This window comes from Sciurus vulgaris (assembly GCF_902686455.1).
Source record: "Sciurus vulgaris genome assembly, chromosome: 5".
Classification (NCBI taxonomy): domain Eukaryota; kingdom Metazoa; phylum Chordata; class Mammalia; order Rodentia; family Sciuridae; genus Sciurus; species Sciurus vulgaris.
Genome location: NC_136465.1, coordinates 97,593,502 through 97,612,148, shown reverse-complemented (window position 1 = coordinate 97,612,148; position 18,647 = coordinate 97,593,502). Strand labels below are relative to the sequence as shown.

Genomic DNA, 18,647 nt, shown 5'->3' with positions numbered 1-18,647 from the left:
ACCCATAAAACTAAGGTCTGTATTAGAATCATGAATTTTAACCCTCAAGATCTGTGATAGGAAGCTCCCTTCCAGGTGAAATCGACTCATAGCAAGCTGCTCCTAGCACTTAAGAACTCAGACATGTGGAGTCAGTATTAGCTTCCCTCTGCATAACTTCATCCTACAGAGACAGAACCTGTAGGGGGTTGTAGCAGGAGCCACTTTCCTGGCCTTTGATACCCTGTGGAGGAGTTCTGCTGAAGTTGCAGTGTATGTGCACACTTTGGACTGAATCAGTCCTGATTTTCAATAAAAATGTGATAAAATAGCTTATTATTGTTTGCAGACCAGTGATCACGGTATTTTCTAATTTCATAAATTTATCTTCCCTTAGATATAAAACCAAAGATTAACACTGGCAGTCTGGCCTGTCTTGTCCCTGGTGGGTAGTTCAGCTACTGCTAGGAGAAATAGGTGCCCATATCATCTTCCACATCATGGTAAACTGGCTTCCATGCCACCCAGGTAATGGCCCCAAAGTTACTGTTCTGAGGGTCAGCATTCCTTGTAAACAATTGTAAACTATTAAATGAAACTCCCAAAAAGTGCATCATAGGAAATAGAAAATAGAAAAATCAGTGAATAACCTGTCTTCATTATCACTTCCCAAGGAGAATTCAGAGTGAGAAAGAAGCTCTTAGCACCTTGAGACAGCCAAGTTTGATTCATTTGCCATAAAAATCCAGAATAATGGACAATTTTTGCTAAAAGGAAATGAGATTTTAAAGTCTAATCAGAGGATTTAAACAAAGTATTAATAAAAGATGCCCCTGCCCCACTTATTATCTATAGGTCCCAGGAGAAGAAAGAAGAAGCTATCAGTCTTCTGAAGGATTCCATTAAATACGGCCCAGAGTTTGCAGATGCATATTCAAGCTTAGCTTCGTTATTGGCTGAGCAGGTAATTGTTTCCATTTAATTTCACACAATATTTTTTTAAATGTGACTGTTAAGTGCATAAATTAATGTTACACAGATTTTGGTAATAATGATTTGACTAATGGTTAGTAAACTTACAATGGACATCTAATCTCTATGTCAGTTTTCTTCTTGACAGACATTAGAAGCCTAGTTTTCTCATTCCAATATTTTCTTCATAGTGTAGGTGACCTTTAGACAAATATGGCATGTTACTGACTGTCGATATGATGTTTTCTATCACTTTGGGACTTGCTATTTTTATTGCTATTTACTTGTCATATTTTTTTCTGGGGAATTGCCAATGGACTAAGGTCTCTGAGCTCAATAGGGAACAAATTAATGATAATCTTGTAGAACCTGTGTCTCAATACCTGTTAGAAGATAGCAGGTTTGTTGGCCTCCTAAGAGAAAGTTTTTATGGCATAAAACAGGTTTGTGTTGAATCCCCTCCCCTTCTCGTGTCAAAATAATTTGATACCACTTTTCAGAGTCCTGGACACATGCCCCCTTGCTATGGGGAAGCGGAGAGAAGTTATCTTCTCTAAATTGATGAAATAGTTTTGTTGACACACAGAGGTGCCCTTGATAGACTGTGGATGATTCTGCCACACAATTGCTAGATTGTCTTTAAAATCATGCACAACATCTTTGCTAGACACCTTGCAACATTCATTTGGCTTAAACATAAGAAATTATTTTGATGAGACATATCACGTTACTTAGTGTATAATTTGCATTAAAAAAAAAAAAAACTTCAAAAGTTCCACCAAAAGCAAAATTAGGACATTCTATGAGTAGTTAAGTGATAGAAATTATGAAACTAGTTTTGTTGCTTTAATAAAACCATCCTCAGTATCCCCCTCAGATACCAAACTCTGTAGATAGTACTTGCATATAACACATGCACATCTCTAGATTAGTTATATTACCTAATACATTGTCGATGTATGCAAATACTTGTTATACTGTACTATTTGGGGAATTAAAAAATTCAGTACAAGCCAGATGCAGTGGTGCACACCTGTAATCCCAGGGACTCTGGAGGCCTAGGCAGAAAGATCTCAGGTTCAAAGCCAGCCACAGCAACTTAGCAAGGCCCAACTTAGATGAAAAATAAGAAAGACTGAGGAATGGCTCAGTGGTTAAGGGCTCTTGGTTTCAATTTCTGGTACAAAAAAAAAGAAAAAAAAAAAGAAATCTGTACAAACACAATTTTTCTTAAGAGTATATTTTATCTGAGGTTGGTTGAATTCATGAATGGGGAACCTAGATACAGAGGGCCACTTTATTCTCTTTGTAGTATAGGTGGACTTTAGAGAAAATCCTTCATCTGTGTGAATGTTTTTCTTGCATGTTTTAGTACAGCATCTAAGCTGAAAGGATCATGGTCATGTTCCATGGTGGACACTGCAGTTCTCAGTTCCTTTGATTTGTGTTGAAGTTAACACAGGAGGGTTTTCTAAAGTAAAAATTGGTTCCATCATCAGCATCCCTCTTTTTATCTCTCCTTGACTCCTTCGTTTTCCTAAGAACTTCATCCTGCCTTTCTCTGGCTGGTGGTATTGCAGTTGCTCAAACATGCCAAGCACGCTTCTCTCTCCGGACCCTTGCAGGATCTGTTCACTCTGCCTGCCACATTTCTCTCCCAGATAGCTCAGAGATTCTTTCTTCACATTGTATCAGTAAAAACTGATGCCCTTGTGGCACCATGTCAAAGATGTCTTCTGTGATGACTCTGTAAATAACAACTTTCCACTGCCATGATGTTCTCTGTCACTTTGTCCTGCTTTACTTTCCCATAGTATTTATCATCATCTAACATACATTTGTGTGTTCATGGTCTTTATGAGAATTGCCATTTTATTCATGACAGTATTCCCATGCCTGTCACATGGTATGTGACCAATAGTTTTCTGTCAAGTGAAAAAATGAGTGACATGTGATCCTCCTTGACAATACATATCTGAATTTTACTATTATATTGCAAGTGGAGCTGGGCATGTGGAACACAATTTGATAATGGAATTGTGCCTCCATGTGATGATCCTGTCCAACCCTGAGAGCCGGCAAAACACGGCCATGAGAAATTACCCATTATAACCAACCATAGGCCATCACCCAAGACATCTTTCAGTAACTTTTTTTTAACACAATTATATTTCAGTGACTTCTTTATGAACACTCAAGGACAGATTTTCTCATATTTTAGTATTAGGGAAGGTTAAGCTTCTCATAAATTGCAAAGGTTTATTTGTTTTTGTTGATTTTGAAACAAATGCATGAAAAGCCCTGAAATTGCTACACAGGTCCACTCTTCCCACCCCCATCTTCCCCATCTTGCCTGGACTCACTTCCACCTGACAACTTCTGGACTGTGTGGTCTGCTTTTGCTCTGTGTGCACTTTTACTCGTGGGTTTGTCATTTTAAAAATTACTTATATGTTGTATATTTTTTAAAGGTGACTCAGTTTCTTTGTGGAATAATGAGGGATAACTAAATGAATCAAGCCTTATATTAATAGTTCCTAATTCATTTCTTTTTCCCCGACTTGTCAGGTCAGATAAACATTTAATTGCTGTTTTTAATGAAAATTACCCTGATGTTAAGTGACAATGTCACTTACTTATACCAGCGACAATATGTTGTCTTTTTTATGAGTTTTGTACGGATATGAATGGTAGAATTTCTATCTCTTCACACAGTTTATAACATCATCATTTCTTTCTTTTTTTTTTTTTTTTTCCAATACCAGATTGAACCCAGGGGCATTTAACCATTGAGCCACATCCTCAGCCATTTTTACATTTTATTTAGACACAGGGTTTTGCTGAGTTGCTTAGGGCCTCACTGAGTTGCTGAGGCTGGCTTTGAACTCCCATCCTGCCCCAGCCTGGGCGTCATTTCTTTCTCTCCTTCCTTCTAAACCCTCCCGTGCTTCTGAAATAATTCAAATTTCACTTCCTCCCTATTTTATGGTGAGTTATGTTTCCAAAGAGTTCCATTTATGGGAACCCATAGCAACATGTAAAACTAATCATGTAGTTTTATTTCTTGAATTAATATCTTACATTTAAATTTAAGCCTTGTATTGACTTCTAATGTTTTAGGTTTATCTTCCTCACTATAATAAGCTTAAGAAAACCCGTGACTTTTTTCCTACACCTGCTCCCTCTCAGGGCTTAATGTAGTGACACAGGCTTTCATGCAGCATCTCCTGACTTAATTTGCTTTGAGATTCAGTTTCATGTGGTGTGATATTGACAGCATTTAACAATGAACTGAGAGATCTGTGTTAGAACTCACCTCACAGTAACCAACAGCAGAGGGTTGGGCAAAGTCTGTACCTCTCTGGGTCTCAGTTTCGAAGTCTGAAAATTGATAAATATTCTGAATTATCTTCATGTATCTAATGCTCTAACATTTTAGGAATATTTAAGATTATCTTCTTGAATATCAACTTAGTGCTAAGGAATATTTTAATGAAAAACAAGTATTTAATAACTATTAATGCCATAATTAGTGTAATTTGTTTCTATACAAATAAAGTATTAATATATGAAAATAATTTGCCTTAATAAATATCCTGTTTCAGTTGTATTCCTTTTGTAAATTGATGAGCTCTAAGTTCATGAAAAGTTACTATTTTAAATGATCCTGATATTTAGTGACCTTGAAATTTATTTTAACCCATCTTTCAGGATCTTTACATTCATTCTATTTTAACAAATATAGCAGATGGAAGTTCCTTAGGTTTTTTTTTTATTCATTAAATAAAAACAAAAGCATTTTTCAGGTAGAATTTTAAATAGTTCAACATATAGTTCTTCAGCTTTGTTTTAAAAGTGCTAGATGGCTGATTTAAAATTTATTTCTTGATAAATTTCATTTTTGTGAACTGTGATGGCAAATTGATGTCAAGTTATTGCATTTCACATAGTGGAAGTCCTGAACAATCATTAAGAAAAACAAATTCTGACTAAGACCAGGATCTTTTCTTACTTAAAAAGGTCATACCTTTTAGAAGTCTTTCCTACTCTAGATGTGATGTAAAACACTGTGAGATCTAAGAATCTAACTGAAAGATTGAAGGGTTCTTTCTTCTGCCCTTCGGGCAATTGATTTCGACATCAAAGAGATGGAGCAGCTGTGGAGCGTAACCCAGGGTGGCCTCCCCCTTTCTGACGTGCACCATCTCCTCTTCACATTTTGGATTCTTTTGTCATGAAGGAATGCTTCAGGGAGACAAGCAAGGCACAGAGAACCTGCTAAGGAAGATCCACCTGGCTTAATATTCCTTGGGTAGCAAAGGAATCCATTTCTTGATGGAGTGGCACCACTTTATTTAACAGCCTCCCAGCACTTCAGCTATCCAGAGAATATGGAAGCAATACTCACAAACCTAAGTCAACCTGTGACTTACGAAACCCTCCCCTCCCTGAGCCCGTCATCTTCCAGAGCTACCATCTGTCCACGTGCATGGCCCAAGATTATTATGGTTGTGGGCCTGTCTAATGCTAAAATGATCCCTGAAATGAAATCATTCATTGTGCTGGCAAGTTTTTGGGATGTATGTAAAAGGATCCACCTTTACCTGTATTTAATTTCAAGTTCTTTATATCATCCTATAGTTTCTAATTCTCTAGCACTTTTTTTTTTTTTCCCTGTCATTCAACATATTGTCTTCCTTTTCCAGGAATTTCAACTGGAAGATTTGGTAAAAATAGCTATTAATTATTTATTTTATGTCTCTATTTTTTTTTTTTTTTTTTTTTTTTAAGTGTTGTGGAATTCAGAAGCAGATAGAAAGTCAGACAGCCTATCTGTAGAAACTTCTCTCCAGGTTGGCCTTTCTGTTACCCAGGAATCTTTGGGTAGACTTATTCAACATTTGGTGAATTTATTGATTTATATTGTCATTTAGCTCACCTCTCTCAGTCTTGTCTATAAGGAGGTTTCAAAACACTTTGTCAGACACCTGCTAAAATCCTTGCCCTCATATCAGGTTGTGATTCCATCAAAAAAAGAAGCAAGGTATATTAGTTGTTCCTGGCTTCTGTTGCAAACATGCTATCCACTGACCCTCTTCCCATCCATCTGTATAATAATCCCATCTAGGATTTGTCTGGAACTAAATATTGTGGTCCTTGCTCTGTTTGAACCTAAAGACAGCAAATAAATCTGTTTGAGCAAAGTAGATGATTTGAGAAGGGGAAATCTGAAAAATAGGTTAATAAATTGGAAAGACATTGCATGGTTAAAGCCTATGAAGGCCTATGATGCAGCCCAGGCCTGAAATTGATAGATACTAGAAAGTAAAGCTACGTATCTGAAGAGAGGGTTTTCAGACATGGGAGGCTGAAAACCTTGGGGAAATACATGGGGTTATTTTGGATGAAGTTTAAAAATGCATTCTGGTGTGAGTAACTAAGAGCCGTATTTTAGGTGGTGAGGAAATGGATAGACGGTCGTGGAGAAAGGTACTGTCAGCATGTGCAGGTTGAAAGAAAATGGAAAGACCATTGAGAACTCCAGAGCGAGCAGAGCATCTAAAGGACTCATGGCCCCTTTTAGCCATTGGAGACTAAAGGAAAACAAGACTTTAGGAAGGGAATGAGATCAGTTTTTAGGAAGAAAATGAGAACAGTTTTTTTTTTTTTCTCAATTACACAGTCATATAGACATGTAAGTATGAAAAATCAGAAAAAATAAAATACACCTTTTACCCTTAATAAAGCATCTAAAAACAACCAATATCATTTTTTATATCACACAGGTCTTTTAAATATATTTATGTTGTTTTCCTACTTATATTCACATATATTTCGGGTCCTGTTCTTTTTCACTTGACATAAAATTATGCATAATATTATACGTTTTTTCACAGTACAAAATAGCCCTTTTTAAAATACCATTTTAATTGCTATTACTAGTTCAAAAGAAGGCACTATAGTTTACATAATACTTTGCTAATTGTTTATGATTTAGGTTATGTCTTCCTTTTTTCTTTTTTTATAACAGTGAACTTTTCCTTTCTAGGGGCTTTTTAAAAAACAATATTTTGAATCATTTCCAAATGATACACTCCTAGAAGTAGAATTCTCATGCCCAAAAATATACACTTATTTCATGACTCTTGAGACATGTAACTAAATTGCTTTCTGAAAGAGTGATACCAATTTCCTCTGCCACCAGCAGTATACAACGGTTATGTCTTGAATGGTATTGGAACATTTAAATGAAAATGACACATGGACAAATGACACATAAAGACAACAGGGCTAGGAAGATAGTTTTAGGACTTCAAGTAAATGAAACCATATTATGAGCAGGTAATTTTACAGAGGGGAAAATGAAGAACAGTATAGGGGAGGTCTTCTCATTTTATAGATAAAAATGTAAGGTACATAGAACTAAGTGTCTGCCCACAGTCATACAAATAGGTAGTGCAGAACTGGCCTGAAATCTGCTCTCTGTTCTTTCACAGTGTGGCACTGGGGTCCCATGACTAGACTGTGTAATGGGCCATGGTTAATAGAGGTGGATGCAGAGGGGGTGGAAAGGGAGAAGAGATGTGATTGAGAAACCAGGGAGGGTGAGTCATCATAGAAGTCAGATACAGAGGCTTCCAGAAGAAAGGTAATGCCCTCTATGTCTACTGCAACAAAGACATCTAGAAATCTGAGGACAGAAGATAAACTCTTGGATCTGACGCCAGGGTGGTCTCTAGCTTATCATTCTCTTCCAGTTCTCCACTAGCATTCAGTGCTGGCTGCACACCAGTGTTGCAGATATGATTGTAAATATTTACAAGCTCTCCATCACTTTTAACCAGCCTACTCTTACTGTAGATGATACAGCTTTGCAGTCCACTAGCAGTAAAGAAAATAAAATTAACATTGTTTATGATTCTGACCCACTGTAAATGATTACTAGCCCCAGGTTTATGGCCTATTGAAAAACTCAATTAATTAACATGGTAATACTTAAAATAAAATATTTTCCTTTCATGTATTTTGGGATGTGACTTCACCTCAGAGTGAAAAGAAAATTAGAACAATAAAACATAAGTTAGAACTGGATATCAAAGAAAAATGAGGTCCAGCTTCAATTTTTCTCTTTCAACAAATGCCATCTTTTTGGTCTGCATGCAGACCACTGCCTGTGTGGCTAAGTCAACTTGGAACTAGATCCTGGTGTAAGAGTGTGTTGATTTCATCATTCAACACATATTTATTGAACACCTACATACTACTAAGCACTGCAGATTATTGAAGTAGCAAAGTCTGTGCCTTGCCTTCAGGGACTGTGGAATCCAGAAGGGAATACTACCCTTAAGTGAGGAACTATGGCCCCTCCCCAGCAGCAGACACAAGTTGAAAACATGCAGAGAGCAAACACCAGCAAGAATATTAATCCCTTTTGTTCTGTCATCCTAGATCGAACACCAATAAAAAATCGAGCAACAAACCTACCACTTATGGTAACTTTGAAATAATGTCTGAATCTTCATTATGTTTGCAAAATTGCAAACTTGGGACTTAATAGGTCCTTGAGACTTAAGGAGGCCTAGCCTAATGTGGGAAAGAGGTATAGGGGATAGTGGGGCTGTTGATAAAAGTAGGACATCTAATCTGATTCCTGAAGACCTGAAACCTATCAGCTACGTAAAAATAAAAAGGAAAACTTTCCAGCCCAGAAGGAATAAACCATGTGAGTTGTGCAGCTGGAACTGTAAAGAATGGGGGCAAACGACAGCAAGAAAAGCCTCCAGAAGCAGGAAGGTGCGAGTTCATGCGGGGTGGCTCCCCCTTCCTCCTGGGCTCACCAAGGCATCGCTGCTCCAGGTGCTCACTGTTACCCTGCTTCCTCTTGAGCCTTTATTTTCACTGCTCTTGGCATTTGCTCTATGAAGTGGTTATTTCTCTTTTACCTAAACTGTCACAGAGTGGTGTTGATCACACTCTACTGGGATGAGAAAATCCAGGATTAGAAAATATCTGACATTTCCTTGGTGGACTGCCAAATGAGTTGATTCATTTCAGTCAGATGTGAAAGATAATTAGACATCAAATATTGATAGAATGTTTCTCATAAATGTCCTTGTTGATGACTTATGGGTAGAGGAACAATTTTGTAAAGAAAATAAAAACAAGAGAGCAAGAAAGTAGGAGTCTCTGCTTCATCTTTGGAACCACTGTTTCACGGTTAGTTTTTGACAAAGCCATTGACATGAGTTTAAAGATCCACTGGTCCTTAACTTCTCAGGTTCATAATCATAAGTCCTCATCTGGCTAATGGGAAAGTGCCTCCTGGCTCTGTGTCTTTACATCATGGATCAGACCAGAAGCACAGAAGCATCTGTAGAAAGCAGACCAGCCATGATGTTGTGGCACTAGGGAATCTTTTTTTTTCTATTGGTCCTTTTCCACTCTGGGATGCCCAACTCCTCACCTTGTAAACAGTAAGTACATATTGCTACGGACCGTCCATTAAGCCAGCTGCTCCAAGAAGGGGTTCAAGAAGGGGTCCAAGAAGGGGTCCAAGAAGGTCTGTGCAGTTTTCCTGAGGACTTTTTCACTCCTGGTCTCTCCTGACTGTACTCTAGTATTCTCGATGCTGCGGGACGCATCTGCAAGTATGGAAAGGCTATTTAAATACTCTCCCCTTTCCAACTAAATACCTATGTGAAACCATGTTTTCTTCACATACTTCACCAGGATCAACAACAAAAACTGTATAAAAGTTACTGACACAAAAGCAGATACAAGAATCCAGGCCTCTGCTACTAAGTCAAACATTAAGGAGATTTGTAAAAATAAAAATTAATAAATATTCATGATATTTATAAATGCTAAAATCATAAATGGTAAATATAAAAGATATGTATGTTGTTTACTTTGAGTTTATTATTTTAAATAAGCTAATAAATATATTTTAAATTCTCAGCTTCTTTTCTAATATGATAAATATTGATAGATGTAGTCCACATAAACAAAACCTCTTTGGCACCCCCAGTAATTTTTAAAGTTCAAAAGGGTTCTAAAACCAAGAAGCTTGAGAGTTGCTACATTAAGCTGCAAGCCAGTGTCTGTCTGCTGGTTGCTGCAATCTGAACTTAAATAAAGAAGATGTTCCAAATATATCATTTGGCCAAAAAGAGTAAATTATAGTCAGGAGTCCTTTTTCAGAACCTCCGCTTTCTGCTTTCCCTTCCTCGAGGTGAAACACATGCCATCTTGGGTAATTACAGCATGTAGAGAGTGGGATGTTGACCAGGTTTAATCTCTCCCAAGCCCAATTTTCTTTCCATCCCACTGAAAATACTTTTGAGCATTTAAGAGGATACCATGGCCACAGGCCATTCATTTTTTAACTACTGCCCTGGAAGGCTGACTTCATGCTGTGTTTGGTAGAGGTTTCAGGTGTATAGCACACAATGTCACCTGTCAGAACCATTCTCTGGATCACACACATTTTTAATTAAAGTTGTCCTGTAAATAGCTTATTTTCTTTTCCTTTGGAGCTCTCAGGCCCATAGAATCAGGAGCAATCAGGTGTAATTCAGGACTTCTATCCAGATGAGGTAAATGAAAGTGAGGTCTTGAAATTGAGCTTCAAGGATTAAATAATACTACTACTTAAGATAAATGCATTATCCTTCCAGGGAAGGTAAAACTCATTTTAAGCACCTATAAGGTATTTTTTTCTCCTGTAGTGGTGGTTCCCCTTTGTTCTTTTCTTAAGTGGGGTTAATCATTCCTTGAAATTTAGAGTCCAGTGAATGGAAGAGAAAGACAAATATTGAAGACATTTTTCACAGAGCCTCGTCACTGCAGTTGGGGATGACAGAGGGCACAGGGATGTGATTACTTGCTCTTGACAGGCGTGGTCTTTTAAATCCCATTACTCCTTGGACTTTGAAAATTACTTTTCTAGTAGAAACTCAACTCATAAACCCTAAAACAATAGAGAAGTTTCCAATGAAAAGTAGTCTCTGCCTATTTTGAAGCAGGAGGAAAGTGACAGGGGTGGTGGGGGTGTGTGTAAAATTAAATCAGGCAAAACAGTACTTGCACTTGAAAACTGCTATTTACTGTTATATTTGACTTGAGCCAGTGAGACTATGAGGATATCAATTTTATTCTTTTTAGGAAAAACACCTTCCCACTAACCTAGTTTGGCTGTGAAGATGTTTTTTTAAGGTCTAATAGCAGCAGATTTTTTTCAGGCACATGTTTATGTTTGATAGCTGCTGAAATGAATGGTAACCAGAACCCTCAGACTTTTGGATAATGACAGATGTACAGTCTTTCTAATTCCAGGTCTAGGTGCCTCTCCTGGCTGATTCACCAGCACCTTTAGCTCCTCCTTCCTGACGCTGACAAGCCTAGTTGCAATGCCTCCTTGTTGGCTGAATCCCCATCGCTTATGTATAAGGACGGGAATGTGACTGTGTGGTACCTTGTTGCATTTCTACTTGTACACAGCACATGGATGGTGCTCACAAAGTACCTGTTAGGTGACAGATGCATGGATAGATGTATATCCAAAAGTATAACTGTTCCTTTTGAGCAATTACTTTTGAGTCATCCTTGTTTATTTTCAGAAATTCTGTTTTTATTCAGGAGTCACCAATTCCCTATATGTCCTCTTAGTACCTAGGTTCTATGCTCTGTCCCCAGCTAGCTATGAGATTTTAGCTAAGTATCTTAATCTCTGAATACCCCTGTTTTTTCATTTGTTTAAAATTGTGGTAACCTAGTGTCAATTAATATTCTTGCCAATTCTAATCTGTGCTCTCATTTTGTTTGTTTGCTGCAAATTTCACCCATTGTAGTTTTAATCATTGATTGTGAAATTGGTATTTTACCATGTTAGTGCATCCTAAAAGTGTCATGTAAAATCTAAAATGTGATCCTTTTAAACAAAGATGGCAGTTTCAAACCCTGACATGGGATCAAATAGTAACACAGGCAAGTCAAGATTTTCAGTTTTAGATTATCCAGGCTATTCTTCTCTGATTGCTGCTAAGATGTTAAGTGTTCCTTGACTTCTGTATCAAAAGGTGATTAAGAAAAGTTATAAGAAAAAACACCTGAGTTCGTTCATTATTTCTCATGCAGAGTTATTTGCACAGGAACTTGAAACTGTTGGCTAAAGATGCCTCTTGGAAATGGTTGTGACGTCTGACATGGCTGCATTAACTACTGTAGGCCACCCAAACTCAAGAGCATCTTGTGCTTATCTCATTTGTCAGCTGATCACATTACATCGTGTTTGTTAGTTTGTTGTTCTTTGACTTCTTGAGTAGAAATACCGTGTTGTTGTCATCTCTGTCTTTGGCATCTATCTTCTTGCACTGTAAGTGGTAAGGCCAGCACTAGTAGTACTTGTAGTGATCAGATTAAGAATCATAACTACACGTAGGGCTGGGGAGATATCTCAGTTGGTAGAGTGCTTGCCTCACATGCATAAGGCCCTGAGTTCAATCCCCAGCACCACAAAAAAATAAAAATTGTGGTGGCAGAGCAGCAAGGCCTACATTAAAGCATAAATTCAACCACTGTTACAGTGGGATTACAGGTGTGCACCACCCCTGGCTCTCTGATCTCCTTTATTAAAGAGTAAAACAGTGATAACTACAGACAAACAAAGGGTTGAATATGTAGTACACCTTGTTCAAAGTGTTTCACATGTTTTAACCCCCATTTAATTCTCACAAAACCCTGTGAGAGAGATACTACTCTTATTCCTGTTTTACATTTAATGCACAAAGAGAGTGAGGTCTCACAGATGTAAACAGTAGGAACAGGATGCTAATCCAATGTAGTCAAGTACCAAGAGCCCAATTCCTAATTACTGCGCTAGTCTTTCTGGAGAGATTGCAGCTAACCTGTACTGAACATATGGATAAATGAATAAATACCCAGTGCTACTCTCTAAATATTAATTTTATGAGAATCTTATGTAATTTACATTCTGCCTATCATCTTTTCATAGACACACACCCAGTTGTCAGCCTTTCCTTGGACAATATATTCATAAAGCTCTTCCCCTCTTCAGAAGATTGAAAGGAAATATTTTAAGATTTTCGTTCATCTTTGGCTTTTTTTGAGTTTGGTAATTTGTTGAGTTTGGCAGTAATAAAGAAAATATTTTTAGAAGCATGGATCCCCATTTTTGCCAATAAAAATCTCACCTTTCCCCTAATGGTATTTAAATAATGTGACTTCAAGCAGATGGCATTGATCATTCTACAGAGGACAAAGTATCTATTATCTTTCTAGGTTAAATCAGATCTCAGAGTCCTGACCTATTGCTCAGCACTTTGTATGAACATGTAACATTTTTATTCACAGACTTAAGGTGTCATATCTGAGAAACTTATACTCTGCCTTCCCTTTCCTGGCTAAGTACTCAGAAGTAGTAATTTACAGTAATTCTGGAAACTGTTCATATAGAGAACATCTTAAAGGAACAGTTTTTTTGAGCATTATTCTACATCATTTTCTGTTACCTGTACCTCACAATAATACTAGGAAATGAAATTATTTCTTCATGGATAATTCATAAAACCTCAGGTTAATTTGATTTTAAGTACTATATTGTAAAAGAAAGCGTGATCTCAGATGTTGTGAAAGATGTGCCTAAAAGTTAATTCGTAATTATTAAAGTGTGTTAGGGTGATCTTTAGCTGAATAGAACATGAGGGCAATTAGAAAATGGTCCATTGGAGGTATGGCCAGTGAGCTCAGCCTGGCCACACAGGCTGGAGGGATGCCCTTGAAGAGACCCAATACTCTTACAGGGGACAGCTCAGAGATAAGCACAGATGTAATAAGGGAAGTAGCAAGTAGTTAGGTGAACTGTAGAACTAGTTCAAGGAAAGAAAGGATGAGGCCAAGCCCTCCCCATAATCTGCAACAGTCTCCCCTCCCTACTTCCTTTAAAAACTTCCCAATACACACCTTACAATATGGATTTGAGCAAGAGAGAGAGAGAGAGAGAGAGAGAGAGTGCACTGTCTATGCGGATGCAGTCATCAAAACAAAATCCCCCAGGACTCCTTGCCTCCCAGCCAGATCTCCATCTCTAAGTGCATTCTGATATTACTGTATCACCCATTCTAAGAATTACGGAGGTGAAGTACATCTCATTCAAACAACAGTTTTCAAGCCTTTTCCACAGTCCACTCAGAGGTTCCATTTTATGAGACATCAGCTTGTTTGCACTAAAGGAACTAAGCACAGATGTGAATTGTAGGTAATTGTACACAGTTAGTAATTGACTTCAATTCAAGCAAAGTTCATGTTTTATCTTAATGTTTATTGTGTAGTAGGTGCTCAGTAAATTTGTTCTGCTTTTTTCCACTTCCAGTACTCAGTTTATGGTCATGTTTAAAGCACTTTTTCATGGTTTCTTTCTTTCTTTTTTCTTTTTTCTTTTCTTTTTTTTTTTTTTTTTTTTTGTCCCCTTTTAAAGGAAAGATTTAAGGAAGCTGAAGAAATATACCAGGCAGGAATAAAGAACTGTCCAGACAGCTCAGACTTACACAACAACTATGGAGTTTTCTTAGTTGACTCTGGTAAGTAAAATTAAAAGAAAACCTGCTGTGTGGAGATTAGATAATACTATCTGTCAAGCAAAAGGGGAGTGAGCCACACAATCTCTCAGAAATAAAATCCAGTGACTTGGCAGGAAGCTCGCTGTGCTGCCAGTCAAATCATACCATGGCACTGTCATGTCAGTAAGCTTTGTAAACTCTGCCCCTTCTTATGATCATGTTTCTGAGGAAGACTCCTCAGGTGGTGGCGAGTATTCTCCAGAAGTTAATGAGGCCCAACCTTTGAATATCATTTATACAAGTTTATAAATCTATGATGATGAAATGCTCCTCTACAATGATATAGTGCCGGTCTCTGGATCAAGTTACCAGTAGATTCTTTTGTATAACTGATTTAAAAAGAAAAAAAGCCTCCAGAATTGTTTCATTGTTCCCTCTTTGACATATATTACAGAAAGTACATTATGATCATTGATGCAGTATTCTCCTATGACAGGTATAAAATAAAATATACTTATTTAATACCAGAGGTCACCAGGCATGGATTTCATTTTATGATTTGTGCCAGGCCCCATATACTATTGGCATGTAATGAATACTTACAAGTAATGAAAGAATATTTGAAATGAGTGCAGAAACACCATTTTGTTCTTGTTGACTGCTGGACTGGATGCCCTGCAGTAAAATTCAGTTTTAATTACTTTTTCCCATATGAAATGCTTGAAAGGGTTTTTATTTGCTAGGATATATGAAGCTCTTCTGTTTTACAGAATATAAATTTGCATTCTGATATATCTAGGAAAAACCTTATTTTTGCAAGTAAAATTGTTGTAGAGTGCCACCTGCTGGTTCATCAGTCACATGATAAATTGTCCCAAGATACAAAGATGCAGAGACCTCTTGTTGGCTTAATCTAACCCTCTTCCTTTTATTTCAACAAGAAAACAGTCCCACCCAGTGTTAATCAGCTTTTTCTCCATTGTGACCAAACCACCCGACAAGAACAATTTTAGAGAAGGAGGAGTTTTTGAGGGGCTCATGGTTTCAGAGTTCTCAGTCCATACATGGCCAGCGCCATTGCTCTGTGCCTGAGATGAGGCAGAAAAGTGTGGTGAAGGAAGGCAGCTCAGGACGCAGCCACCAGGAAGCAGAAGGAGAGCTCCACTCACCAGGGACAAAATATGTGCCCAAAGGCACACCCTCAGTGACCCATTTCCTGCAGCCATATCCTACCTGCCTACAGTTACCACCCAGTTAATCCATATCAGCAGGTTAATGCCCTGATTAGGTTAAGACTCTCACAACCCAGTCATTACTTCTCAACTTTCTTGCATTATTTCACATGAGTTTTGGGGGGATACCACATATCTAAACTCTACTTACACTATAAATGACAATGACAGCTCACGGGCCACCCTATGACATGATGTCTTTTGGAACCTCCTAGTGAAACTTGTATTCAAAGAGGGTGTACTTGAAAAGATTTCTGTGTAGATAATAAAGATTCATTGCCATTTAGAACTTCAGGCTATTCTGAAGTTTATTCATTTAGCTAAAGTTTCACTAGGAATCTTTGGGAAACCTTATCAGACCAGAGAGACTTGATTCTCCTTCTGGCCTTTATTCTTGCCATAGGATCTTAGTCAAGTCTCTTAATGTCTTTGCACTTTAATGTCTACATTTGTAAAGTAGTACTTTTGTTTTTGTTTTAAATATCTTTTAAATCCCACAAGGCAGCTAAATGATATCAAAAGGCAGCTAAACAGTATCCAAAATACCTGCAAAGATCATATAACTAGAAGTATATTAAAATGCATGAATAATAAATTAAAATATATAATGCCTCAGGCAAATATAAGGTGGCACTATTATTATGCCTAAAGTCACATTAAACAAATACCATTTAAATAAAAATGTATGATTTAAAAAGAGATTTTCAAGATAGAGCTGATTTATATAGTGCCTCAGTGACTGTCTCAGTATAGTATTTGAAACAGACCCTTGGAAATTGCCTCAGGACAGTTTTCTTTCCATATTATCCAATTCTAACTTTTGTACAATTGGATAAATAACAGTCAATGATAATGTCAAAACCTCATATTAACAAGAGTAGTAACCAAAAAACACTTTGACTAATGTAATACAAATAGTAAAAAACTTTGACTAATGTAGTACATATATATGTATGCATACATACATACATTAGTTTTGCTACTCTTTAGTTATTAATTTTTTGGAAGTATGAATGAAGAGGGAAATTGTCCAATATTAAAATAAGGAGAAGCCAATATGCAAGCTAAATTACAAACTGAATTGGTGTGACTGTAATACTGAGGAAGAATTATGTAACTCTGAAAAGAAATTTAAGAACTCATGTATCTTATAATTGAGACATGTTCTGCTCTTATAAATCCTCGTTGGTTGCAGGCTCTCCAGAGAAAGCAGTGGCCCATTACCAACAGGCCATTAGACTTAGCCCAAGTCATCATGTGGCCATGGTGAACCTGGGCAGACTCTACAGGTCACTGGGAGAGAACAGCATGGCCGAAGAATGGTACAAACGGTATAGTTCCCCTTCTTTGCTTTTGAGTTACCCAGAAACCTCAGCAATTGCCACCAACTTTTTAGTTAATTGGAACCAACAGGCTCTCAGAAGAGTATCGAATTTTGCCAGTTCAGGTGATACAGATTCTTATTTCCAAAGAGACCAGTACAGCAGTAAAAATAGTATCCTTAGTGACTTTTTCCCTGCTGGTTAGGCCATGGCATTTAGCCAGGGTTCAAATCTAATTTCCATAATTTAATCCATAGTTTTCTAAAAGCTATGGACTGCAATCTAAACCACAAATAACAATTTCAGAAATGGGAATGGATGAAAGACTGTGCAAACATCAGAACAAGAACAGACCTATCTGTCAACAGTAAAGGAAAAGACCCTTGGGGCTCAGTTGCCATGTTAGCAGGTCACCAGATACATTTTTATGTTCAGAGGGTGATCTTTTTTTTTTTTTTTTTTTTTTAATCTTGATCATCTCAAACCATAGATAGCCCTCCCAAAATCTGAGTTTAGGCCTTCATAAATGTGCCTGTTGGAAGGAAAGTGTCAATCTGCCTTTCTCCAAACTCAGTGCCCTGCAGGTGGCACGCAAAGCTGAGATACTGTCGCCTCTGGGAGCACTCTATTACAACACTGGCCGCTATGAGGAGGCTTTGCAGATTTACCGGGAAGCTGCAGCACTTCAGCCTTCACAGAGGGAGCTCCGCCTGGCACTGGTGAGCAGGAGGAGGAGAGCAGATGAAGCTGGGAACACAAACTCAGTGCGCATCAGAGTGTGCCGTAGTCACCAAGCCAGAACTGGAGCCCATTGCATGCAGATTCATAGAATCAGTGCCATCACCATTCACAGAGGACAGGAGCACCAAAAATATTTGGTGTTTTTGCTTCAAAATAACCTCGGACTTACAAAATGGTTGCAAGGCTGCAGACACAGCTTGGTAGCAGAGATTTGTCTATTATGGGTAATGCCCTGGGTTCCATCAGAACCACCAGAAAATAAAAAAGTTACAAAAATAGTTTAAAAATTCCCATGGACCTATTTACCCAGATCATCAATTTTAACAGTTATGTATGCATGTGTGTATATACATATGTGTGTCCATATGTATATATAGATGTGTGTGAATGTTATTGTACAATTATTAGTACATGATATAATTTTTTCCAACCCATGTTTGTTAGTTACAGATATCAAACCCCTTTATCTATGGGTGCTTTTGCATATAGTTTCTAAGAACAAGAACCTTCTCCAGTATAACTGCAGTACAGCCACCAAACTCAGGAAAATCAACATGAATATCAGTATTTTTATTTGGAATTTCATTTTTTCTTTTTCTTAGTTGTACTATGTCAAACTTGTTATTACGAAGAGGAATTATTAAAACAGATGATTTCTGTTGGAATCGTAGGAAATTATGTATTTTCAGACATAGTCACTCATTATTTTATAAGAAGCATTTCATTGCTTATCTTCGGCATTTCTGTGATTCAGACACAGATAGATGCACATACCTAAATAAATAAAGGAACAAAGAACCAAAAAACTAAAACCTGTAAGTTGG

The 18,647-nt window shown here is 37.5% G+C and overlaps 1 protein-coding gene across 2 annotated transcripts in view; it reads left to right on the top strand.

The window, feature by feature from the left end:
- TMTC1 (transmembrane O-mannosyltransferase targeting cadherins 1) overlaps window positions 1-18,647 on the top strand; it is a 265,889-nt gene that overhangs the window by 236,160 nt on the left and 11,082 nt on the right. For both annotated transcript variants that reach the window (XM_079139333.1, XM_079139332.1), the window contains 4 exons: window positions 835-943; window positions 14,447-14,549; window positions 16,956-17,091; window positions 17,657-17,801. In XM_079139333.1, coding sequence (XP_078995459.1) covers window positions 835-943; window positions 14,447-14,549; window positions 16,956-17,091; window positions 17,657-17,801 — 493 coding nt within the window. The remainder of the gene's footprint in view (window positions 1-834; window positions 944-14,446; window positions 14,550-16,955; window positions 17,092-17,656; window positions 17,802-18,647) is intronic.